Genomic DNA, 23,901 nt, shown 5'->3' with positions numbered 1-23,901 from the left:
ATCAATAGATAAGAAAATATAGCTCCTGAAGCTTTTTTTCTTCTCCTCAACTTTATTCTCACAAAAAAAATCATTTTTATTCAACCATTTTCTTTCCAAACATTGCATCATCACAATAGAATTTTGTCAAACTTCCTCTTCATCTTCCGTCGGGGATTTTCTATTTACCCACATTCTTCCATTCACATGAATTACATGCCCCCTCAATGTAGCATAAATGTGTATGGAAAAGATGAATAGAAGAGAGCAGCAGCAACAAAAAAGAATAAAGTTGAAAAGGAAAAAAGAATCACATCTAAAAGATGGGTAGAGCTACCTGTTGGAGGTGTTGTGGTCAACAAATTGAAGTGATCATGACGAGGTGAGAAAGAGGAGACACTTTTTTGATGGAGTACCCATGGAGGAACGTGACAAATTCCTCCTCAGCCTCATCTCGCCTTCTGGAGCCTTGTGCACAATCACTCGAGGTGGATTTATGCATAAATTGCTAAATTGTTTGCTGGCGGCTCAAGAGAAATCTCTGTTTTCATTCAATTTGCCTTTTGCTGTCACTGTTTCCATCGTACAACATCCTGCGGGATGATTTCACCTTTCCTATACAATATCCTTCGAGCACGAATATCTTCTCTTCAGGCACTTTTTTTCCCACCATCCAGCAACAAACTTTTCTGCACCATCATCCACCCCCGCACACAGCTCAGTTTGAGGACATTAATCCTAATAGGATCTACGTCGACCCGCTCAAAACTTTCTTCCTTATCCATGGGCAAAAACTCCTCTTTTTGTTGCACGGAGAAAAAGGATTGACAAATTGAGAGGATTAATTGTTTATACTTCTTGTGTGTTCTGATTTTTTCTTTCTCTCTCTTAAGCATCCCCCTATGTAGCCACTTCCTGACCATTTTTCCTGTTCATTTGTCTTTTTCGCCACACGCACGCGTCTTTTTAAATTGAAACAAGAACCGACAACGATCCATTTAATGACAAGAAGAATTTGCTATTTATTTTTTTACACAATAAACAATATTTATATTGCAGGCGATTTGAAAATATTTTTCTAACTTACATATTTAGAAGGCACGACGGCATGGAGGCAAAAAAAGCGCACAAAGAATATGTGTTGGGAAAACATTTGGTATGGGGAAGGCAAAACAATAAATAAATAATTTGGGATCTTCTTTTTCACTTAAGCGCGTTCGCAAAAAAAGGATTTTTCTTCCTCCTCTGCGGAAGTTCATTTGAAAGTCCCTCGTCTTGCCCATTTGAAGAATTTAAGAAAAAAAAAGTTCAGCAAATTGAGGCAAAAAAAGATATTTTTTGGGATTTTTTTTTAGAGTAAATTATCCCAAGAAAGAACAATTGAGTGATGAAAACACATCAGTTGCTTCTCAAGCACTATAATGGCGGAATAGCATAACACTCATTTTATGTTGCTCCGCTTTCCGGGTATACATAAGTCGGAAGAGTTGTGGGGTGGGAGAAGGCAAAATGAGGAGTAATAAAATTCCACATAATAGTGGATTTCTTTTCATCTTCTCCTCGAGAGTTTTTTGGGCGAATTCAACGCCGAAAGCCAGGAGTCCCTCTGGAGCCACACACGCAGCATCAAGGGCTGTATTTTTACTAATTACCCTCACTATTTAATGGGAAAACTTTTGAAGATAACTGCGGCGTCCTTTTCTTCTCTTCCCTTTAAGTTTTCCTTAAGTATTCATTTCATAGAAATCAATTTTATTGATTTTATTGAATTTCCTTGAAAGGAGATTATTCATTTTACAGCTCTCAAGAAAAAGGGTTAAAAGAAATAAAAGGGTTAAATGCAACAACTATCAACAGATGCAGAAAATGTTGCAGAATACCTAGAAAGACAGAGCTGGGAAAAATCTGAGTAATTTAATAAAAAAAATGTGAAAACCCCACCCACATTGTTATTAATCTTGATTCCTTAAAGGTGTATAAAGCTTATGCGCAGTTTTTTTTAATTACTCCTTTGGCTGAAATCATCGAGCACTGATGCATTTGCTTATTTGCTTGATGCAGAAAAAACGCAATTTTAATTGCAATGGGGGCGTGATTTTTTTTATTTCGTGCAAAGATTTTTATTTTCCCTTTAATAATCCATTTAAATGATATAAAGAATGGTTAAAGAATATTTTTTAAGCTTTTCTTGACTGTTTAAAGGTTTCCTAGGTTTTTTTCTGTGAAAATGGTGGAAATCATCTTCATTGACCAAAGAAAATTCAAGAGTTGAGTTTGTTCAGAACGAATTAATTTTCTTCTTTTTATAGAGAGCTTTTGAAATAGGTTCTTATTAAAGCTCAAACAAGCTTCAAATGTATAGGTACGAACTAGAGTTTTGGGGAACTTTAGGATATCTTTTAGTAAGTAAATAACAAAAAATTAATTTGAAACTTCTAGTAGTCGACAGAAATGGATTTATTTATGTACTTATGTAAAATAGAAAGCTTAAATGAAAAATGAATAAACTCCTTTATGCTTCCAATACTTCCTATCTATTCTGTCTCGAATTTAATCTTGTAAATCAATTTTTCTCGATATGTTCTTATATTACTTTTTCTTTGAGAAATAAATCAATTTTCAATGCATTTTCATGCCTTCAATGCCATCATATCTGTGGCAAAAGACAAAACTTTGTTCAACATTAAACTATTTTTGCAAAAATTCCAACTATTTGTTGCCAGACAGTAGAAGTAACGTCCTGCTCTAAAATATTAATAATACCTTTTTAAATAATTTCCTTTAAACTTTAAGGATTCCAAGAACTTTCACTATATGTATTCATTTCTATATAGTAATTTTGAGTGAGTTTGAGGTACATTTGAGGAAGCCCCCCGTCGATTTTTCACCTGAAAGTAGTTTTTAATTTCAAACTTTCCCACAATTAGGGCAAGGATTGAACTCAAAGTCAGACTATCAGTGTAAATTTAAGAAGTTCAATCCATAAAGATCTCAGTTGGTGGCCTCATAGGTACTTTGGGATGTCTTTTCCTTTCTTTGCTATGTGGTGGGAAATCCCCTTTCTTTTGGGTTGAGGATTTTAAAGTTAAGTCAGAGATTTGTGTCTGACCACGGAGGATTGAGATGAGGCCACAAAAAGACCTCGTAAGAGCGACTCATTCACAATTTGGGAAAAGTAAACAAATGTGTGGCAGATGAATGAATATGTACCTATATACCAAAAGGGAGGTGCATTCTCTTGGGTGTTGTCCGTCCATTGAAAAGCCACCAGAGTCCATCGTCCAGGAGAAAAAAAAAGTGCAATGAAACTACGAGAATCAAATGGACATCTTCAAGTGTCTCCGAATGAATAAATTCTCTTTTTCTCCCATTTTTCATTGATTTTTGTGGAATGTTTTTACAGGCGCGAAGGAGGATTTTTTCTCTTCTTTTTTCATCTTTTATTCTTGTTAAAAATATAATAATAAAATATATTAAAATGTCACTTGAAATTTAATAGAAAATTTTCCTTAGAACTCTCAAGTGTTTTCCTTATAACTCAACACATTTTGTCCCTCTTCCGCACAAAAGGATACCATTCTTTTTCTTTTTTGAATTGCCAAGGGAGGAGTATTTTCATTGATTTAGTGTACGCATAGAGAATATTTTGAATCTTCTAAAGACATTAAGTGCATCACCTTAATATTGAGTTTTAAAGGTTCCAAACAAGAGATAATTTGAATGAAATTATTCGAATCTTCGCAAATATTTACCCAGTAAACAAATGATTGAGCCAATAAAGGCTCAATTACGATTGAATCAATCAGATTGACCAATGATTGATCAATGATTGATAAATAAAGGAAATTATGCAGCGTTCATGTAAAAACTTTATCGCTGACCCATATCATCTGGTAGAGAATCATAAAAATTAGAAGAATGCGAGAGGAACTTCCCAATATCTGCAACGCTAATCGAACACACTAGAGTTCATCCTATTCATTTCATTGTTTCAAAATTTAGGTTATGTATTTCCGGACTGTGCCATTACTATACTTTTCAAAGTGATCTCAGATTGCTTACAGATCCCAGATTGATACAAGATGAAATGGGACAAAATTGTTCTGCGACAAATGAAGTTTTTTATGAGTACTGTATAATTTCTTTTAACCAGTCAATTGATTAATCAATCAATGGTCAATTATTGATCAATCTTGGGTCAAATCTGAATGTTCAATAATTGATCATCTATGCGGACCTACATTGACACCAATATTGAGTCAACTACAGCTCAGTCAATTATTGATCATGAATTGACCAATTATTGTAATTCAATTTCTTATCAATCAGTTGGTCAATTTATGATCAATTGTTGATCAATCAATATCATCAATATTGATAGTATCAATATAGAGTCAATATTAACTCAACCAATATTGATCATAGCTTGATCAATTGTTAATCAACTATTTTTTGTTTCAATTTTTAATCAATTTACGCTCAATCATCGACCAAACACACATTTTTCGGACAATGGCTCATATTGAGGAGCAGAAGCCTAAAAAATATTTAATTCGATCCTCAAAAAGACTAAATTTAGCCATAAAAATACAGAAATTGAGGAACAAAAACTTTTTAAAATTTTTAATTTAGGCCTAGGATAAAAAGTAGTCAATTCTAGTTTAAAAAATTAATAGTAGAAAATCCACCCCTAAACGTGTTAAATTCAAGCCTAAAAGCTTTCGTTTCAACCCTAAAAAGGCAGAGTCGTCAATATAAATAGAAAACTTCAAATAACATTTAATTTAAACCTTAAAAAGGGCTAAAATTGAAGCCTAAATAATAGTCAATTCAAGCTGAAAAGGGCTAAGTATTTTATTTCGATTTTTATTCGGTTTCGTGATATTCGACTTCTATTAAGGGATATTTACGGTGAATTAAAATATTCAGATCTTCGGGATCTTTGTAAATATTAAAAATGATTCGCCACATTAACCCTTTAAGGTCCAATGGGTCATATAGACCGACCCAAAGACTCAATTTTAAAAATATTTCATTTTGTATAGTTAATTTTTAAATATTTAGTCCAAATTAATACAAAAGTATGTCTTTACAATTCCTGATCATTTTATGACCACAAAAGGACATCCCCAGTTTTCTCTGTTTCCTTCAATTATTAGGTACTTCGCCCATACTGACTGCATAAGGTCCTTTTTGAGTTGGGATTTTCTGCCAAAAATGTCTTATTTGAGCCCTAAGGAACCAAAAAAAAAATTTTTTTTTCACTAGATTGATCGCGGACCTAAAAGGGTTAACCAAAATATTCATCATATAAACACTCCTTAGTTCTAAAAAAAATAAAGAAAATCTCTTAAAATTAAAAGATTGTTTTTTCATTGTGAATACGTAAGTTTATTTATTAATTTTTATTTTTATTTTCGAAATATCATTTTTTCTTCTTCTTCTTTAATCCATAAAGTCTCCTCTTAGTGTGATTATCTACATATAATACAGATAGTAATATAAATTAACTCTTTTTTCTTTTAATTTTTATCATAATGCATCAATAGTTTTTAATAAAATAAAATTGTTTATTGATGTACATTTTTTGTGAGAATAAGACCCGAGAGGGTATTATACATACATTTTATTTTTTTTTTATCATTTTAATTTCTCTTCTCTCTCGTAACATATCCATCTAAAAAGTCCCCTTAATTGGATAACTCCCCAATGCGCGAAGCCATAGAAATATACAAAAAGAAGTGCCGCCAATGCAAATACTTGATATTATTGCCCCTCCGGATCGCTCTAATTCCTCCAAACTATCAATAGGATGATAACAGCGAGAATAGCAGCCAAGATAAGGGCTATAAACAACTTCTTTTTTCGCAGTTTATTCTGCAAGACAATGAAATTTGTTTTTTAAGTCTTTTTTCGAAGCTCTTTTGATAATTTCTTTTATGGATGGATGACTCACCTGGTATTGACTGGCCTTCTTGAGATTATCCGCTCCCTCCGACACAAAGACACTCGTTTGCTCCACCGACGCCTCAATGGAATCCACAACATGCCCCTGCTCGTACACCATTGCCCCCAATTTCTTGTAAATCTCATTCACCCCCACAATATTCTCCTCAAGCTCCCGTATGGTACGCTCCTGCTCCTCCAGTGCCTGCAAATCAATATCCTCCTGCATCTGTGCCTGCGTCTGACCCCTACTACCAGTCACGAAGTTATCCTCAAAGGGACCGGAAGAGGAGGAATTCTGTGATCCAGGCGGTTTAGCGATTGCCGTAGAGCGTGCCTGACGCATTGCATTCTTCTCAAAGTCCACCGTCTTGCGCTGCACCACCTGGAAGGCCGTAAGGGCGGACGTGAATTCATCCACAAGACGATCTCGTTGAATTTTCAAATGACGATCCTTGCAGTTGTTCAAGTCCTTCAGCAAATTATCCGTATCTGTGATTAATTGCTGAGTATACGTTCGAATTTGATGCCTACAGAGGATGCAAAATTATTCAAAAACATTAAATTGAGGTCATGTTGAGGATTGAATAGCCCCTTATAGTTTCTTTGGGGAAATTGATAGGTTTAGTTTATGGTTAATCGCAGTAGGCGTATTCTTGTAGAGAAAAATAAGTGAAGTCAAAGAGACGCTAAGATAAATTTGTGAAAATCATAAAGAAAAAGTAAGTAATCTGTAAATATCTATGCCAAATAATGAAGAATATGTAGTAATAATTTAAATGATTTCATAGGAATTTGTCGGCGCCAAAGGATGGCAAAAATATTGAGTGATTAAAATAGCCGATTGAAGAAAGGTAAAAATGGTAGATAATATATATATTATAATGAAAATGTAGCTAATTAATACTAAATTTGAATAGGATTTTGATAAAGGCAAACGATGGGCGTGAAGGGACAAATAGCGGCTAGCTATTAAAATAGGTAAAATCATTTGTAGCACATTTAGAAATAATTTAATTAGAACAATTTATTGCAGAATCCCTCACATTCATACATACTTTCGCCATTATTCATTCATTTGCCTTATTTGCCATCCTCGCCACCCACCCACACCGTAGATCATAATTTGGAAAATAAAATATATAAATACAGTCCACTACTTGACTTGCGATCCCTAACAATTGGTCCATCGACCCAAAGATCGAAAAAGCGACCCACGGATCTGCGGTGTGTGGTACATTGATTGATTTGACAAAATGGCGCCCCGTAGGAGCAAACGACAAAATAAAGGTGTTCCTCCGAATCGCTATGGATTTGAGGAAAATGATGATCTTGATGCTGAGAGGAAGCAGAAAGAATTAGAATTGGAGATGTTGAAGCTGGAAATCAGCAATTTGAAAACGCGTCGTAGTCTTCTCAAGGCACAGGAAGATTCTCCGTTGGGCAATGATGAGCTCAACCATCACACTGAAAAAGCGTCTCAAAATAACCAGATTGACTTGTCGGAGGACAAATTGGATGAGGTTCTAGGGAGATTTGATAAACTCCGGAACTCATCAAAGGAGCATCAAGAGGAAGTTCCAAAACAGAAGATCGTCACTATGTCAGCTGATGACCTTCAATGCGCTCTGGAGGCGGCTGTGAATGCCGGGAAGGAGCAAAAGCCCGTCACGCAGAATCAGGATATGGTTCAAATGATGGAACGTCTTATGATGAGGCAATCGGTGGGTACGGATGCTCACAAATTTGATGGAAATGTGCAGGATTGGCCATTGTTTCTTGCCTGGTACGAGAATTTGACGACAACGTGTCAATATGCGAGTGCTGAAAAGCTTGCTTTGTTGCAAAAATGCCTACAAGGAGAGGCAAAAGAGACAGTGAGATTCTTGCTGTACTCACCCGAAAATGTGGACTTGATTATGTCATCGCTGGAGGAGAGATATGGACAACCTGAGCACCTGATCAGGACGATGATTGCTCAGATTAAAGCGATGCCACCCGTCAAAGCCGATAAGCCAGAGACTTTGGTTAAGCTCTCTGTGGCTGTTTCAAACATGGTTGCTGCCGTTGCGCGCTTCAATCGAGGTTGCTACATCGATAATCCTCAGCTCTTGGACGAGCTATTGCCGAAATTGCCTCTGGCCATGCAAATTTCGTGGTCGGAATTCTGCGTCACTAAAGGATCTCCAACACAGGGACTGCGAACTTTCTCTGCATGGATTTCCGTCAAAGCCAAAGCGGCAAATTACCGGCTCCAGGTACAAGAGTCGATACGTGTGGAAAAGAAACCAGAAAAAGGCAAAACTGTAGCTACAGTTACAGAACAGAGAAATGAAAAGGCACCAAAAGCGGTATGCGCTTTCTGCCAGGGGACTCACCCTCCTCACAAATGCGACACCTTTGGGAAACTTTCTGTGGCAGATCGGTGGAATCTCGCCAAAAATAAAAAGGTTTGCTTCCGATGTCTGAAGCCAAATCATTCAGCGACAAACTGCAAAGCTAAAGATGGATGTTCGAAGCCCAACTGCAAGGCACCGCATCATACTTTACTTCACAAGGATGCTTCCCCGGTGGTACAAAATGCGTCAACAGATGAATCATTGAATGTCACAGTAGAGGAGCCTCCTTCACAGGAGGGGGCAGAGACACCTCCAGCCAACACAGTGGCACACGTGGCAATACCGGATAAAACTTTGATGAAAATCCTTCCCGTTCATATTATGGGACCAAATGGAACCTTTAAGGTGTACGCTTTCCTGGATGAGGGATCTACACTTACTTTGATGAAACAATCGTTGGCTGATCGATTGGGCGTCACTGGACGCAATGAACCTTTGACATGGCAAGGAGCCGTTCCGGAAATGTGTTCTGATCTGACTTCAAGGATTGTGGAGTGCAGAATCCAGGGAACATTCCCTCGAGCAAAGCGCTATTTGTTGAAAAATGTGCGCACTGTGGCAGAATTGACTTTGCCAAAACAAACTGTGGACATTGCCTTACTGTCCAGCCACTGGAAACATCTCGCGGAAGCACCGGTAGAATCCATGGAGGACGCCGTACCCGAGATATTGATTGGATTGGACAACACGCCTCTTATCTCAAGTTTGGAGGTTATCAAGGGACCATGGCATGCCCCTTACCTTGTCCGTACATTGCTGGGTTGGGTAGTGTTGGGCAAAATGTGTGTTGAAAATCCTCCCGCTGAGGAAAAGCTCTATTCCATTGTAGAGCGACATGATGAACTAATGGAAATGGTGAAAAATACTTTCGTGATGGAGTCTCATGATACGGGACCGCCCGGAAAGGCGCTATCACGTGAAGACAAGAGAGCACTGGAAATTATGCAGCGAACAACAAAGAAAACTCCGGATGGGCGCTTTGAAACTGGCCTGCTATGGAAGCAGGTGGATCCTCCAAGTGTCCCGCCATCGAGAGAAATGGCATTGAAGAGACTGTATGCAGTTGAGAAAAAGCTCGACCAGGACGATGAGCTTGCAAAGGCATATTGCGCGAAGATGGAAGACCACCTACAAAAGGGGTATTTGGTAAAATTGACGGATGAAGACAAAAAGGTTCCACAGGAAAATGTTTGGTACCTACCCCGCTTGTGCAATTGGGTTCCTGGAATGGAAAATCCGGCAGATTTAGCAACCAGGAACAACAAGTTTGACTTCAATACTACCTCAATGTGGTTTTCTGGGCCACAAAATAATGTGACAGAAATTCCCCTTGACGAATGTCGTATGACAATTCCCACCTATTCGAAAGATAGGACATTTGACTTGCTGCCAAACGTTGAAAGGTTTTCTCGTTGGACACGTTTGATTAGAGCGACAGCTGCAGTGAAATCGTGTGCGATGTTTTGGCTGCAGAAAATTCGAGAAAAGCCCCGAAAGTGTACAAAATTGCCTTTGAGTGTCAGTGATTTGATTGAGGCTGAGAAACATTGGTTCCGTGAGATCCAACAAGCCAAATATTGTGACGAAATTGAGGCGCTGAAAGACCCGAAACACCCGGCAACAAAACTTTTGATTATGGATGCCCACGTGAGGAATCACCACCAGGGCAGAGAACAAGTCGTGAATACATTGAGAGAGAAGTACTGGATACCGAAGATTCGTGTGGCAGTGAAAAGTTCTTGGAACAATTGCCAACATTGTAAGAATCTCCGTGCCAAACCAAGGGTCCCTGAGATGTCAGCTTTGCCCAAAGCTCGTGTGGGAAATACAGCATATCCCTTCGAGCGAACAGGAATTGATTATTTTGGACCATTGATGGTGAAAGTAGGAAGACGACACGAGAAGCGTTGGGGCGTCCTATTCACTTGTATGGCGACAAGAGCTGTACACTTGGAGGTAGCTCATTCGCTGACTACTGATGCGACTATCATGGCAATCCGACGATTGGAGAGCACACATGGACCCATTAAGGAGATGTTTTGTGACAATGGAACAAATCTGACCGGAGCTGACAATGAATTCCGGCAGTTATATGAAGCTCTCGATGAATCTCATAAGCTGACGGATGCTTGCTCTACAAGGAAGATTAAATTCAGCTTCAACCCACCCTCATCACCGCACATGGGAGGATCATGGGAACGTTTGGTGAGGTCAGTAAAAGTGGTTTTGAAGGAATTGTTGCGAAATCACGTTCCTACAGATGAGGAACTTTTGACGATGTTTGCTGAAGTGAAGTATACGTTGAACAGCCGACCTTTGACGTACGTTTCGGTTGATCCAAAAGACAACACTGCATTGACTCCAAATCAAATTTTGATCCCCAATACTGGAGATTCTGATGACAACCGACCCATCGGCACATTCGAGGACCGCGATCTCATAATGCGGAAGGCTTGGAGACGTGCGCAGTATCTCGCTGATTTGTTTTGGCGCCGTTGGATCCGTGAATACCTACCGGAGTTGGCACGGCGAACAAAATGGTATGATCCCTGCCCCCCGATTGGAATTGGAGACATCGTGGTGGTGTGTGATCCGCAATTGCCCCGCAACAAGTGGCCCATGGGCCGCATTACTGATGTTTTTCCCGGACCGGACAAGAAGATTCGTTCGGCCAATGTACAGACGAAGGAAGGAGTTTATCATCGCCCTGTAGCGATACTGGCTCGATTGGATGTTCAAAAGGAGATTGATAATTAGAAATAAGAAATGATGATTGTTAGTTCTTAAAAAAGGTGTGGGTGCAGGTGCACCAGAAGGGGGAAATGTTGAGGATTGAATAGCCCCTTATAGTTTCTTTGGGGAAATTGATAGGTTTAGTTTATGGTTAATCGCAGTAGGCGTATTCTTGTAGAGAAAAATAAGTGAAGTCAAAGAGACGCTAAGATAAATTTGTGAAAATCATAAAGAAAAAGTAAGTAATCTGTAAATATCTATGCCAAATAATGAAGAATATGTAGTAATAATTTAAATGATTTCATAGGAATTTGTCGGCGCCAAAGGATGGCAAAAATATTGAGTGATTAAAATAGCCGATTGAAGAAAGGTAAAAATGGTAGATAATATATATATTATAATGAAAATGTAGCTAATTAATACTAAATTTGAATAGGATTTTGATAAAGGCAAACGATGGGCGTGAAGGGACAAATAGCGGCTAGCTATTAAAATAGGTAAAATCATTTGTAGCACATTTAGAAATAATTTAATTAGAACAATTTATTGCAGAATCCCTCACATTCATACATACTTTCGCCATTATTCATTCATTTGCCTTATTTGCCATCCTCGCCACCCACCCACACCGTAGATCATAATTTGGAAAATAAAATATATAAATACAGTCCACTACTTGACTTGCGATCCCTAACAGGTCAAATGAAAAAAAAATTATCTTTCAAATTAATAGATAAATTAAGAATGTCAAGGTAACTGATAGAAAGATTATTAGTTTGAATTTGGCGCGCAGTCGAGGCGGAAAGGTCGTCATTGTGGTGAATTTGAATGGTGAATAAAGGAAATATGGGGAAAAGGACAGATTTGGCTGTAAATATGCCTTCTCCACAATAAAGTATAATTTATCGGTTAAAAAAGGACTTTTTCGTTAACAAGGAATTTTCTAAAGGAAAAACTTTTATTTTTCGTATCATTTAAAGAAAATAAAAATAAATTTAGAAGTGATTTTCCGACATAAAAGACAATAATAATTTTCCGGGTTTTTCGTCGGTTAAATAGGGGGTTCACACACAGAAAAAACTCACGTTTTCCAGAGCTTTCGGCGCTGTTTGAAGCCTTCTTCAGTGGCTACAGAGAGAAGGAATTTATTTACAAATATTTTCTACGAAAACAAGACGCGCCCAGAGGTAGGGAAAATTTCCCCACGCTAGAGTGAAGCATTGTCTTGTTTCTGTAAAAAAATGTTTGTAAATAAATTCCTTTTCTCTGCAGTCACTGAAGAAGGCTCCAAACGGAGCCGAAAGCTCTGGAAAATGTGAATTTTTTTGGGTGAGAAACCCCCTATTTAATCGACGAAAAACCCGGAAAATTATTAAAAATTAATTAGTCTAGATTCTGTCTGAATCACTATAGGAATTAACAATCAAATTATTCTTTTGACTTCCTTTAAAAAAAAATTAAAATGTGATAAGAATTAAAGTTTTTGTATTCTAGTCAAAACAATTTAGATAAAAAATTAACGAGAATTGCATGAATTTAATTGCAATCAACGACGTTTTACTCATTTCCTTCATATTAATCTGAATCCTTATTCTTTAACCTGCAGGCCGCCAAGACCTTGGAGCTTCCTTAGAGCGCCAAGGTGGGGTCGTTGAACGACCCCAAGAAGGAAGTCGATTTTCTCATAAACCATACAATCGGGAACTGTCGGGTCACTACCTTTAGACTCCTTATATAGTCCTCTTGCCCCTTGCATCACAAATTCGCCACCCGGAAACACGCAGAAGAAGATATTAGGGAAAAACATTTTTCACTCCTTTTTCACACTTTCTTCGTGAGAAATTTGCCACGAAGTTGACCGCAACTGCTTTTTTTTTTCACTATTTCCCCACATTCCCCTCACTTCCCGCACCGTGATAAATGGCAATATTTCTCGAATATTCTTTATTGTTTTGCACATTTATATGCTTCTAATTATGTTTTATGTTGTTTATGTTACTTATTCGCGATAATTCTGACACTGAGATGGTAAAGTGAGAAAGTAAACACAACCCTTCAACCCCCTTCAACCATATGATTTATGATGTGACTAACTTCATTCTAAGAAAATTTCCGCAGCATGGCCGTTACACCAATTTTTGAATTCCCTTCTTCTACATTTTCCTCAATAACTTTTCTTGTGGTGGACGGATTGAGCTGAAATTTTTACACAACCTCCTCAGATAACCAAGGAACTTATTTCCAAAAGATGGGAACGCTAACTTTTATATTTATTAAGTTATAGCACGAAAAATAGGGCTGGGGTCGTTCAACGACCCCGCTTGGCGGCCTAGAGGTTAATAAAATTAAGATAAAATTTTAGAAATTGAAGAAAAAATCTCTAAAAAGCACGGAAAAGGAGGAAAAGAAGAAAAGAGAACAACTGATAAGACAAATAAATACAAATATAATCCCCTAATCTTTTGCAGAAGAGCAAAATCACGTTTTTTGTGATAAAATTTGCAATAAGAATTTAAGAGAATGTTGAGAGATTCTAATAAGAAAACTTCTTCTATTTTTTTTTTTCGTGGAAAATTAATATCAAGACAAGCAAACATGTTAGATAATTATGTATTGTTCATCAGCCGTATGGCCCAAATGTCCATCGAAAAAAAACAGGTGTGATAGCGATGGGAAAATCAATAGAAGCACCCTCGTCATGTCACGACAAACATACGCTTCAAACTTACTAATAAATTAACTGAATAATTAAATTATTCGCGTATTAATCTACTCACAATTGCTGTTTGAGTTCCGGAGAATCTTGGGCTGTGCCAAATTGATTAACCATCCGCTGCATGGATGAGACTGAAAGGAAAATTCAAAAATTTAACATTTCATCATTTTCCGGAAGTTTCTTGAGGGTAATTTCTCGTGCGATTCCTCACCATTCTGGAGGATCTTCTGTATGCTTGTGGCGATGGTTTGAGCCAACTTCTGGAAGTCCGCCTCCCTGCCATTGTTCGTGGATGCATACGTCGTCATAATGCCTTCTTAGTTCTCTTCCGTGAAGATCCCTTTACTGCTGGAAAAAACACACCTACAATGAAAATTATTTTGCCTTTTTGTTATTTACGTAGCGCCACACCAATATTGATTGCTATTAATCTAATTTTGAAGAGAATTGAGCGTCACAAGTGAGTCACTTTGCAATCGAATTTATTTTCCATTCTTTTTGCAGAAAATGTTGCACTTTGTTGCAAGAATTTGAGGCATTTTCCCTGTTTTCACTTACTTGGAATGCTGTGATTTTAGAAGAAATCTCCAGGGTGGTTCATGTAGTTGGGAAATGCGTGAAAATCAACACTGAAATTTAACTCTTTTTCTGTGAAAAATAATATTTTCTTATAGGATTCTTTTTTGCAAGAAGGTTGATGAAAACACAGTGAAATGTCAAATATTCTCTCATGTTTCATGTTTGTTTTTGTGTGTTTCCCATTCAATGAAACGCAAAACGCATGAAACAAAAAATAAATATCGTCGATTGCTTGATCAATTCGTGTAAACGGTGTAAATTGCATTGAACAAATGCACAGTTTGACCGTGAAACAGACGATGTTTCTCATGGTGAAACACAAAACATGCAACATAGATCGAATCATTAGTCATTTGTGAATTTTCAAGGTGTGGTGGAATTATTTTTTGGTGTAAAAACCCCCAAAAACCACCCAAGAGGCCCTTTCTTTTGGCAAAAACAATTCAGGAAGGTGTACAAGGATGACCGGAAGGCTACCAGCGTGTGTTATTGACGTAGGAACAGGGTAAATACACAATCCGGTGCTTTTCAAATGCAGCACACAGCGGCCTAATCTTGGGGGCATTCACTTCTTTCTCCCACAGCTACACCAAATTGGGCTTTGCCGCCAATAAGGAGCCCCAATTCATCATCCCATCGGCAATTGCAATCAAGGAGAGTGCCCGTGTGGGGGATCAAAATGCCCGGCGTGTCACAAAGGGTGTGGAAGATTTGGATTTCTTCATTGGGGATGAAGCATTCAATGCAACCGGGTATGCTGTCAAGTATCCCGTACGGCATGGGCTTGTTGAGGATTGGGATCTCATGGAGCGTTTCCTGGAGCAATGTATTTTCAAGTATTTACGTGCTGAGCCTGAGGATCATCACTTCCTGCTGACAGAACCACCCCTAAATACGCCGGAGAATCGAGAGTACACGGCTGAGATTATGTTTGAGACATTCAATGTTCCCGGACTCTACATTGCCGTACAGGCTGTGCTGGCGTTGGCTGCAAGTTGGGCCTCACGTCCCGTGGAGGAGCGCACATTGACGGGAATTGTCGTTGATAGCGGTGATGGGGTGACGCACGTTATTCCCGTAGCTGAGGGTTATGTCATTGGATCGTGCATCAAGCACATCCCCATTGCTGGACGGAATATCACCTCCTTCATCCAGAGCCTCCTGCGTGAGCGTGAGGTGGGCATTCCGCCCGAGCAGAGCCTGGAAACGGCTAAAGCGATCAAGGAGAAATTCTGCTACATCTGCCCGGACATTGCCAAGGAGTTTGCAAAGTACGACACGGAGCCGAGTAAGTGGATTCGTCACTATGAGGGCATCAATGCCGTCACAAAGGCCCCCTTTGGCGTCGACGTGGGCTACGAGCGCTTCCTCGGCCCAGAGATTTTCTTCCATCCCGAATTCTCCAATCCCGACTTCACCACACCCCTGTCGGAGATTGTGGATAATGTGATCCAAAATTGCCCCATTGACGTACGACGTCCGCTGTACAACAACATCGTTCTCAGTGGGGGCTCCACCATGTTCCGGGACTTTGGGCGACGCCTCCAGCGGGACATTAAACGCTCCGTCGATCAACGATTGCGGATCAGTGAGAATTTGAGCGAAGGAAGGATTAAGGTGAGTTTTTTTCTTTCCTTTTACTTCCTCTCTCGAGGAATTCTTTCATATCTCTGAATTAGTTGGTATACCACAATCGTGGCATACGATGTATTGTATAATCTTCGGAAAACTTCGACTCAAACTTGGTATGAGCACGTTTTAGACATCGGCAAGAGATAGAGACTTTCGGTTTGAAGTTTTCTATAGAAATGTGGGTGTAAAATTTCATTTTTTCGTATTTTCAAAATCCAAAATGGCCGCCGTCCGCCATTTTGAACTACTGTCAACCACTTCCCTTGTAGCTAGAGGTCTGAAATTTTAGTATGTTTTAGAGCTCAGTGAGACGTTTTCATCGATAATTCATACTTGAAAATCGGTCGAGCGGTTTAGCAAATATGGCGGCCTAAAGCAAAAAGTGTTTTTTCGATATAACTCGAAAAGGGCTTAACCGATTTTGGCCATCTTGGTATCAAATGAAAGGTTTCAAGAAGCCCTACAAGTGTCTAGAACATTCCAAGTTCCAAAAATTGCCGCAAGAGGCGTAAAATCAAAAACAAAAATTACCTAACTTTAAGGGGCAATATCTGCGAATCCCCATTGTCGATTTCCTTGAATTTTTGATATGTTGTAGCCTCACTCAATATCTTTCACCAGTACAAAAATGAAGAAAATATATCTCGCTGTTTAGAAGATATGGCCATTTGAAAAATTCATGAATTTTAAAAGTTGTTATAGCTATATTTTCTGTTCTGATTGTCCGATTTTGCTAAACCTGGTATCAAATTAAAGGTTTTGCAAAACTCTACAATTTTCTAGAACATCAAAGGCCTCTAAAACTGTTCCTTGAGGACAGAAAATGCCAAAAACTGCTATTTTATGTTCTGAAATTGATCTTGAAAAGTATCAAAATCTATCTCAAATTATAGCTTGTTTAAAGACCTTTCCATAACTAGTCAAGAAATTTCTGTAGGTGTTATAGAACTAGAGATATGACCATTTTTATGCATCAAATTACCTACTGAATTTCACAAAAAAATCAATATTGTCCACTAATTCTGCTCACAAATCGCATTACAACTCATAAACAAACTTCTACATGTTGTGGTATCCCAACTGTTATAACTGGACGCGTTATGATTGACTTTTCTTATCGCACAGCCAAAGCCAATCGACGTATCAGTCATTTCGCACCACATGCAGAGATACGCCGTGTGGTTCGGTGGCAGCATGTTCGCCGCTATGCCGGAATTCTACCAGGCTTGCCACACAAAGGCCTCCTACGAGGAGTACGGGCCCAGCATTTGCCGCCACAATCCCGTCTTCGGTACAATGACCTAATTTACGGAGGAGGAGCACCATGTCTGGCGCACTGCCGCACATTCCGGGCGCAATAAGAGACGACGAGACAACGCTGCTGGTATGCATACAACAATGTCATTTTGCATTTTTATTCAATTTTATCAAGGTATTTCAAATTTGTAATCAATAAAGTGTTTTATTTTTTTTTTCTTTTTGCCCCAAAATTTCTCTTTTTTTCTCTACAATATTGGAGTTTTTTTTTTTTAGTGAATAGACAATGAGAAAGAAAAAGGAAAAATAAACAAAGAAGTTTTCTTGAGACATTTTACATTATTCTTCATTACATTTAATAATATTTTTCCTATTTTTCCTTTTTTTAATCACTTCTTCATCCTTCCATCTAGATAATTTCATTATTTATTTACTTATTAGATTAAAATGTTTCTGCATATTTACGAGTTTTTTTTATTTCCTTTAAACTTACAATGGAAACAATACAAGATTTTATTTTTTCTTTACGTGTCTGATATTTTTAATATTTTTTATTACATTTTTTTTTTCACGAGAAGTGTCTACACAATCATTGATTTTTCTTTTATTTATTTATTTTTCTTTTGCGGTTGTACAATATATAAATTTAATTCTAGGATGGGGAGGGGGGTGGTTGAATAAATATTGAGAGCTTCATCCATTGGAAACTACATTAACTTAGAATAAATTTTCAGATTTTCTTATTTTTGAGGTTTTTTAAATCAAAAGAAATCGAATTTTTGAAAAGAAATTAAATTTCTCAAAAGAAATCAATTTCTCAAAGTTTCCTCTAATTATAGGGGAGAATGGGGCACAGTTGTAGTCGAAATAAATTCTTCTTCTTGTTCTTTTTTTAAATTGTTCGTAGAAGAAAACAGTTCGTTAAATTTGTCATATTTTCTTCTGACAGAAAGAATCTAACCTTATTTTTGTTAAATTTTTGTATTTTTTGTTATCAAAAGTAATTATTTTATGAAGTTTCCAACAAAGAATGAAAAAACTTTGAATTTGAGCATTTTACAAGCAATATAAGCAATAAAAAGTAGTTGTTTTCGTGCTTAACTAGAGGCGAATAGCTGAGATAACTACCCCCAGTGGGCTTGAACCATCAGTTTGCTTCTTTTTTTTAATCCCATTTTTGTCTGTAAATTATTTTTCCTGCAGGGAAATGTCAAATCTATCCAAATCAAGGGGTGTTTATCTGTCGAATACTTTGAACACTTTAAATATTTTACCGAATCATTTTGAAGAATAATCCGAATCTTCTTGACGAATAATTCGCTTATAGATCATAATGTATCTCTTGGATTTAATAAACAATTATTCTATTCTAATAATCCGAATCTTTGTTATGAATAATCTGAAAACTTGACGAATAATCAGGAATTTCCTTGAGGAATAATTCGAATCTTAACAAATAATCCGAAGATTTTCATTTAGATAAACATCCTTTAATCCAAATCTAATTTAATACTCTTCGCATAGAATCTAAACACAAAGTTAATTAAATCCTTTTTCGCTCAGACTAACTTTTCTGGTTAGAAGATTAACTTTCAGATGAAGCATATGCTTCATGCAAATATCCGTTAAACCACCATTATGCAGCGAAATAAAATCTTAGAAATCTTAGCATTGTAATCGCAAATCGAGTTAATTCGTCCCGGGTCTCCCCTAAAAATAATTAATGAGTTTCTGAGGAATTTCTTTATTATTTTCAAATGAATAAAATTTACAGATTTGATATTTTCTTTTACAAATTAAATTGTGAAGCATAAATTAACATAATAATGTGAAAAAAGTAGGTTTTAAGTAGAATTCTCTTCTCAATTGAATTTCATTGTAAAAATGTTAATTTAATGATTTTTCTCTTTATTGCAAATTAAAGAATTTCTTTGCGTTGGATGAAGCTCTGGATGCGCTATAATTTGTTTTTCATAAATTCACAAACATTAAATATTTTGCATGAACATCGTTATATTTTTCTTTTAATATAAGATTTATAAACTGAGAGAGAGAGATAATATTTCTAGCTAAAAAGAAAAAAACGTGAGAAAACTCTCCTCTTCGAGAGGGAAAGTCTTCATTTGGGGACATTGTTTGGGGGTCACACTGGGGAGTTTTCATTTTTTTTTCTTCAAAAGATTAATAAGATAAAATAGGAGGAGGAGAAAAAAAAAAACATCACAAGATAAACTTACATTGAGAATGCGTCCATCAATGTTCAGCCGCGCGCGAGTCACGTCTTATGTCAAATAATCATTCGCCTCATCATCTGTACTCTCATTCTCATCCACGTCGGCATCATTGGGGCGCTCGGGGACGCGAATGTTTGTGAGGAAATCCCTCAGGGCGTCCACGACGGAATTCAGGGAATTCCGGAATTCCGTGTAGGACTGAAAGCCCTGCGCTCCGGCTACTCCATCGTCATCCTCCAGCGCTTGTTGGGCGTCTGCTGCAAGGGGTGCCACAGCGGCCCTATTACCACCACCACCACCAGGGGCTGCCTGATTCACGGAGAAACTCGGCAGGAGGCTCTGGAAGAACATGGAGAAGGGTGAGGAGTTCTGCAGCTGAACGCTGTTCGTTGGTGTGAAAATGGGGCGTGAGTAGATGTTGATGGAGTCCAGCGGTGGCAGGGGGTCGTACATGAGGATGGGGTCGGTTTCCTTGGCAATAAATGGCGCCAGGGGGACCTTCTCCTTGAAATCCGCCAGCACAATGTGCCGCAGAATAGCCCGCGGGGGACTCACGTAGCGCTGTGATCGCTTCAAGGCGAATTCCGCAACAATCTCATCCTTGGCATCCACACGATCCAACACAGTGTTCACATTGCGCTCCAACCACGGCAGAATCTCCTGATCACGCCAAATTATCTTCGATCGCACCACATAGAGTGATGTGAGTTGCTGAAGGGCAGCCGGATGGCTGGAAGAGAGAGCCCCAAAAGGATTCATTTAGAAAAACAAATGTACGGGTAAGCTGACCAAGCTTACGGGAGCTGTGTTTCTTTCAGTGTACCAATTTTGTGAGAGCAAACTAGAACGCGAATTCATTTAAATACGCGCAAAGTCGGGAAAAGTTGAAAAGTCATACCCTAAGAAATCTTTAGAAGGCCATATCTCGAGAACGGATCCATAGATTTTCGAGTTTGAGCTATCGTTGGAAAGGTCTTAACCTCAACTATAACATATTAAAATATAAAGTAAATCGATAATGGCATTTTCGAAATATTCGATTTCGAAATTTTTTTTTTTTGACTTTAGCGCCTCTCGCGGTCATTTCTCGAAGTTGCAATGTTTTAGACATTTGTAGGGTTTCACGAAACCTTTCATTTGCACTTGAGTTGATCAAGATCGGACTTGTAGAACCCGAGATATGACATGTCAAAGTTGAAACTCAATATTTTCAAAATGGCGACATAAATTTTTAAATTTTTTTTTTTTATAAATAGATGTTATAGTAAGCTATAATATATCAAAAAATGAAGTAAATCGATAATGGCGTTTTCGAGATATTCATCGAAAACTAATCGAAAATTTTGTTTTTAATTTTTGGCCCTCTAGCGGTCACTTTTGAAACTTTGTATGTTCTAGAGAGTTGTAGGGTTTGTTGAGAGCTTTCATTTGAGCTTGAGTTGATCAAAATCGGTCAAGCCGTTTTCGAGTTATGGTCGATTTTCGATGAAAAATTGTGGCGGCCATATTGGCTAAACGGCTTGACCGATTTTCGAAAATGAGGTATCGTTGGAAAGGTCTTGATGGCCCCTACAACATATAAAAATTTCAGATTTTTAGCTATTACAGGGGCTGAGATATAGCAAAAACAAAATTTTGAGGTTATTCAAAATGGCGGACGGGGGGTGGGGGGTAAAATTTGACGTCATAATCGGACGTCTTCCAGTCAACTTTTAAACTTTGCCGTTTACCGCAAGTCTCTATCTATTACCGTTCTCTCGCAATTAGGCGATAGGTTCCGGCCGGCCGGAAAAAAAAATTTGTTGGCGCATACGTTTTTTTTTTACGCTCATCCCAAGTTTGAGCCCAATCTGACGACTTTCGATTTTGCTCGGTACACAAAAGCTGTGTCTGAAAGAAACATAGCTAATAAAGATAAACGTCGAGGAAATATTAACCTGTTGCAGGTCAGGGGGCTAAAATAGCTATGCCCATTGACGCGGGAATCAATTTGAATGGACAAAGCGTCCAGAAGAGGCCTCAAGACACCCGGAAACATAAGTAGAGCATACTGGAGAGCGGAATCAGCGCCTGAACAGTCATTTTCTAGGAGAAAAACATGAAATTTGTACACTTTTCTTCCCGGAAAGTGCTCCAAGTGGCTGGAATTTGAGTATCCATCCTGCCCATTGCATTAGGAAGTTTCTAATGGATCTTAGGAACCTCCTTTTCAACACCCGGCTGATCCTTGATTTAATTTCTTAACAAAAATCTATCTATATAGGAAGAGTCAAATTTTGATCCCTAAATGAAATCAAGGATCCTCCGGGTGTTGAAAAGGAGGTTCCTAAGATCCTTTAGAAACTTTCTGATGCAATGGGCAGGATGGATGCACAAATTCCAGCCCCTTAGAGCACTATCCGGGAAGGAAAAGTGTATTGGTTTGTCCAATATTTACACGGATTTCTAACCAAAGATATTCACATAAATTCAACACTTCTTCTTCTTCTTTTTATGTTTTCCAGGGCCGGACGTCATTTCGACATCCATACAGCCATAAATTCAGTACAATTTTGATTTTCTGTCTCATTCATCCCCATTGAATGTAATGGTGAAAATGTTAGGTTAGAAATCCGGAACAATTGTCAGTTGAGTGAAACTTACCCTTGTGGATGAGGAAGAGGGCTAAGGCGTAGGAATAGGCCATATTGGGTAGCTGGGAGAGATTATTGGAGCTCTCCCATTCATTGTAGAGCTCAACAAGCCATTCGTACTGCTTCGCGCGAATGGCGTAGTAGTCAATGACGAGAATGATGGCGAGTGGATCATTGATGGGATCCAGTGAGAGCAGCAGCTTGGCCACTTCGAGGGCAGTGCGGGAGCAGGCACGTGCCTCGAGGTACTGAGCATGCTTGAAGAGTACCACAAAGAGTGCCCGATTCTCCTGACGGCGGTAGTCGAGGCGGCAATTGCCGGATGTGAGGCTGAAGGAGTTGTGGAAGGAGGACTCAAGGGCAAAGATGGCGTGCTCAATGAGCTCTGATGCCATTGCATTGTCCTCGGACATCTTGCACAGCTCACTCAGCTGAATGAGCGAATCCACGTGGTAGGGTTGCTGATTGATAATCTGAATTATATTATCCGAATCCATACTCTCCACGGCGGCGAGAAATTTATTCTGCACCTGCCGGTAGGACTGACTGTGCTCAAACGTGAAGTATGTGACACCCTTGTCCAGCACACGGGATGTTCCGGGAACTTCCGGAGCAGCTGTTTGGGTCATTGAGATGCCAGTCTTACCCACAGGGGGCCAATTCTCCTTCACATTCACCAACCATGTGGATTTGAGGGGGCGCTGTCCGCGCGTATTGCGCCTCTTTGCCTGCTCCGCCTGGACAACGCGACTCCCAAACATCCTCTTCATCTCATACGACGGATTGAGGTTCTTATGCTGAACCGCAAGGAGCGACTTCCCGGCTGAATCACAGCCCACGGCGCTCTTGGCCACGGGAGATGCGGGCAATTCGTACGCTTCGCCAAAGAGTTTGTCCACCTCGCGAACAGTCTTCGTGATTACATCCACCTGATAAGGAGAATTTCCTGATAAGAACTCTATCCCTTTTTTCTTCCATTTCACAACTATTGTCAATCATCTGTGCAGCCTCCAATTGTAGGAGAATGAAAAACCAAATTCCCGGAAAACTCCCGGATAAATCTCACCTCAGCATTGTCCTCAGAGCTGCGTCTTTGGGCACTTGATTGCTTCCCTCCCTTCCTCTTTTTGCGCTTCTTTTTCTTCTTTGCCTGCTCACAGGTGTGGGCATTGCTGGCAGCTGAGGCATGTTCTGTCTCATTGTCATCCTCCTTCACCTCACTCTCGGACGGGGATTGCTGATTGAGCTGCAAAAACAAAAAAGGAAAATCAATGACATCCGGACGCCAACTTGACAACTTTTTTTCCATTCCTCTCCTTACCAAATCGTATCGATTGATGTTGAGCTTCTTCTTCGTGCCCCCCGTAATTTCAGTCTCAACATCCGACAGCTGATCCTCCGGCAGTTGCAGTGCTTCCTCACCATGGAGCTTCCGCAGAACTCGCGATGACATTTCCGCTTTTTCTCTTCCTCCCACAACGAACAATGAAGCAAATTTCAGCGTCTTTTCACAGCAAAACCCACACTGATTGTCCCCGGAGGTACTTGCAAATGTCTTCACGCAATTGTTTTGTAATTATGCCCCAATGTACGAGTGATTCGTGCAATTATTTACGCATTTTCACGCAAAAAAAACACCCTATTTTTAAATGCACCACCTGGCATGCATTTCCCACACCTTACAGTGAAAGTTATTGGATTTTAATAACATTCCCTTTAACCAATGTTTCAAGGGGTTGGGGAAATTGTCCCAGACATTTCTGTGGAATTATCCTTGGACATTTTCCAGGCAA

The 23,901-nt window shown here is 38.9% G+C and overlaps 4 protein-coding genes and 1 long non-coding RNA gene across 7 annotated transcripts; 2 read left to right on the top strand and 3 right to left on the bottom strand.

Moving 5' to 3' along the window:
- Window positions 1-5,346: 5,346 nt before the first annotated feature.
- On the bottom strand, window positions 5,347-14,507 carry LOC129791755 (syntaxin-7). 3 transcript variants are annotated; one of them, XM_055830127.1, is made up of 5 exons: window positions 14,332-14,507; window positions 13,985-14,136; window positions 13,835-13,904; window positions 5,936-6,455; window positions 5,347-5,856 (listed from the first exon to the last, which is right to left on the bottom strand). In XM_055830127.1, exons 2-5 carry the CDS (start codon window positions 14,079-14,081, stop codon window positions 5,767-5,769), a joined length of 777 nt encoding a protein of 258 aa, XP_055686102.1. In that variant the 5' UTR covers window positions 14,082-14,136; window positions 14,332-14,507; the 3' UTR covers window positions 5,347-5,766. The 3 variants fall into 3 exon arrangements, with proteins under 3 accessions (XP_055686102.1, XP_055686103.1, XP_055686104.1); XM_055830128.1 differs by having other exon boundaries at window positions 13,985-14,118; XM_055830129.1 differs by having other exon boundaries at window positions 13,985-14,121; window positions 14,332-14,491.
- Window positions 6,913-9,694, bottom strand: LOC129791756 (uncharacterized). Its single transcript, XR_008750741.1, has 4 exons — window positions 9,526-9,694; window positions 8,304-9,452; window positions 7,825-8,136; window positions 6,913-7,708 (listed from the first exon to the last, which is right to left on the bottom strand). It is a non-coding gene; the product is annotated as an uncharacterized LOC129791756 (long non-coding RNA).
- On the top strand, window positions 9,783-11,729 carry LOC129791752 (uncharacterized). Its single transcript, XM_055830124.1, has 2 exons — window positions 9,783-11,295; window positions 11,365-11,729. Exon 1 carries the CDS (start codon window positions 9,783-9,785, stop codon window positions 11,079-11,081), a length of 1,299 nt encoding a protein of 432 aa, XP_055686099.1. The 3' UTR covers window positions 11,082-11,295; window positions 11,365-11,729.
- A 126-nt stretch (window positions 14,508-14,633) lies between the features above and the next one.
- On the top strand, window positions 14,634-17,474 carry LOC129791753 (actin-related protein 3). The gene is made up of 3 exons (XM_055830125.1): window positions 14,634-14,857; window positions 14,937-15,969; window positions 17,110-17,474. Exons 1-3 carry the CDS (start codon window positions 14,814-14,816, stop codon window positions 17,287-17,289), a joined length of 1,257 nt encoding a protein of 418 aa, XP_055686100.1. The 5' UTR covers window positions 14,634-14,813; the 3' UTR covers window positions 17,290-17,474.
- Window positions 17,475-18,965: 1,491 nt separating this feature from the next.
- Window positions 18,966-23,794, bottom strand: LOC129791750 (transcription factor 25). The gene is made up of 6 exons (XM_055830121.1): window positions 23,430-23,794; window positions 23,175-23,354; window positions 22,119-23,037; window positions 21,413-21,560; window positions 19,479-20,205; window positions 18,966-19,198 (listed from the first exon to the last, which is right to left on the bottom strand). Exons 1-5 carry the CDS (start codon window positions 23,559-23,561, stop codon window positions 19,524-19,526), a joined length of 2,061 nt encoding a protein of 686 aa, XP_055686096.1. The 5' UTR covers window positions 23,562-23,794; the 3' UTR covers window positions 18,966-19,198; window positions 19,479-19,523.
- Between the last annotated feature and the right edge of the window lie 107 nt (window positions 23,795-23,901).

This window comes from Lutzomyia longipalpis, chromosome 3, assembly GCF_024334085.1.
Source record: "Lutzomyia longipalpis isolate SR_M1_2022 chromosome 3, ASM2433408v1".
NCBI classification, from domain to species: domain Eukaryota; kingdom Metazoa; phylum Arthropoda; class Insecta; order Diptera; family Psychodidae; genus Lutzomyia; species Lutzomyia longipalpis.
Note: the sequence above shows the minus strand (reverse complement) of the source record. Positions and strands in the feature narration are given on the sequence as shown.

Bases quoted from the DNA above. Each gene is read 5' to 3' on its own strand.
- LOC129791752 (XM_055830124.1), top strand. From the start codon at position 9,783: ATGTTTTGGCTGCAGAAAATTCGAGAAAAGCCCCGAAAGTGTACAAAA.
- LOC129791755 (XM_055830127.1), bottom strand. From the start codon at position 14,081: ATGACGACGTATGCATCCACGAACAATGGCAGGGAGGCGGACTTCCAG. The intron at 13,905-13,984 runs GTGAGGAATCGC...TTTTCCTTTCAG, and splicing joins ACAGAAGATCCTCCAGAATG to TCTCATCCATGCAGCGGATG. The intron at 5,857-5,935 runs GTGAGTCATCCA...ATTGTCTTGCAG, and splicing joins AGAAGGCCAGTCAATACCAG to AATAAACTGCGAAAAAAGAA.
- LOC129791753 (XM_055830125.1), top strand. From the start codon at position 14,814: ATGACCGGAAGGCTACCAGCGTGTGTTATTGACGTAGGAACAGG. The intron at 14,858-14,936 runs GTAAATACACAA...TTTCTCCCACAG, and splicing joins GTTATTGACGTAGGAACAGG to CTACACCAAATTGGGCTTTG. The intron at 15,970-17,109 runs GTGAGTTTTTTT...CTTATCGCACAG, and splicing joins TGAGCGAAGGAAGGATTAAG to CCAAAGCCAATCGACGTATC.
- LOC129791750 (XM_055830121.1), bottom strand. From the start codon at position 23,561: ATGTCATCGCGAGTTCTGCGGAAGCTCCATGGTGAGGAAGCACTGCAA. The intron at 23,038-23,174 runs GTGAGATTTATC...TCTCCTTATCAG, and splicing joins GCTCTGAGGACAATGCTGAG to GTGGATGTAATCACGAAGAC. The intron at 20,206-21,412 runs GTTAATATTTCC...TCTCTCTTCCAG, and splicing joins AGCCCCCTGACCTGCAACAG to CCATCCGGCTGCCCTTCAGC.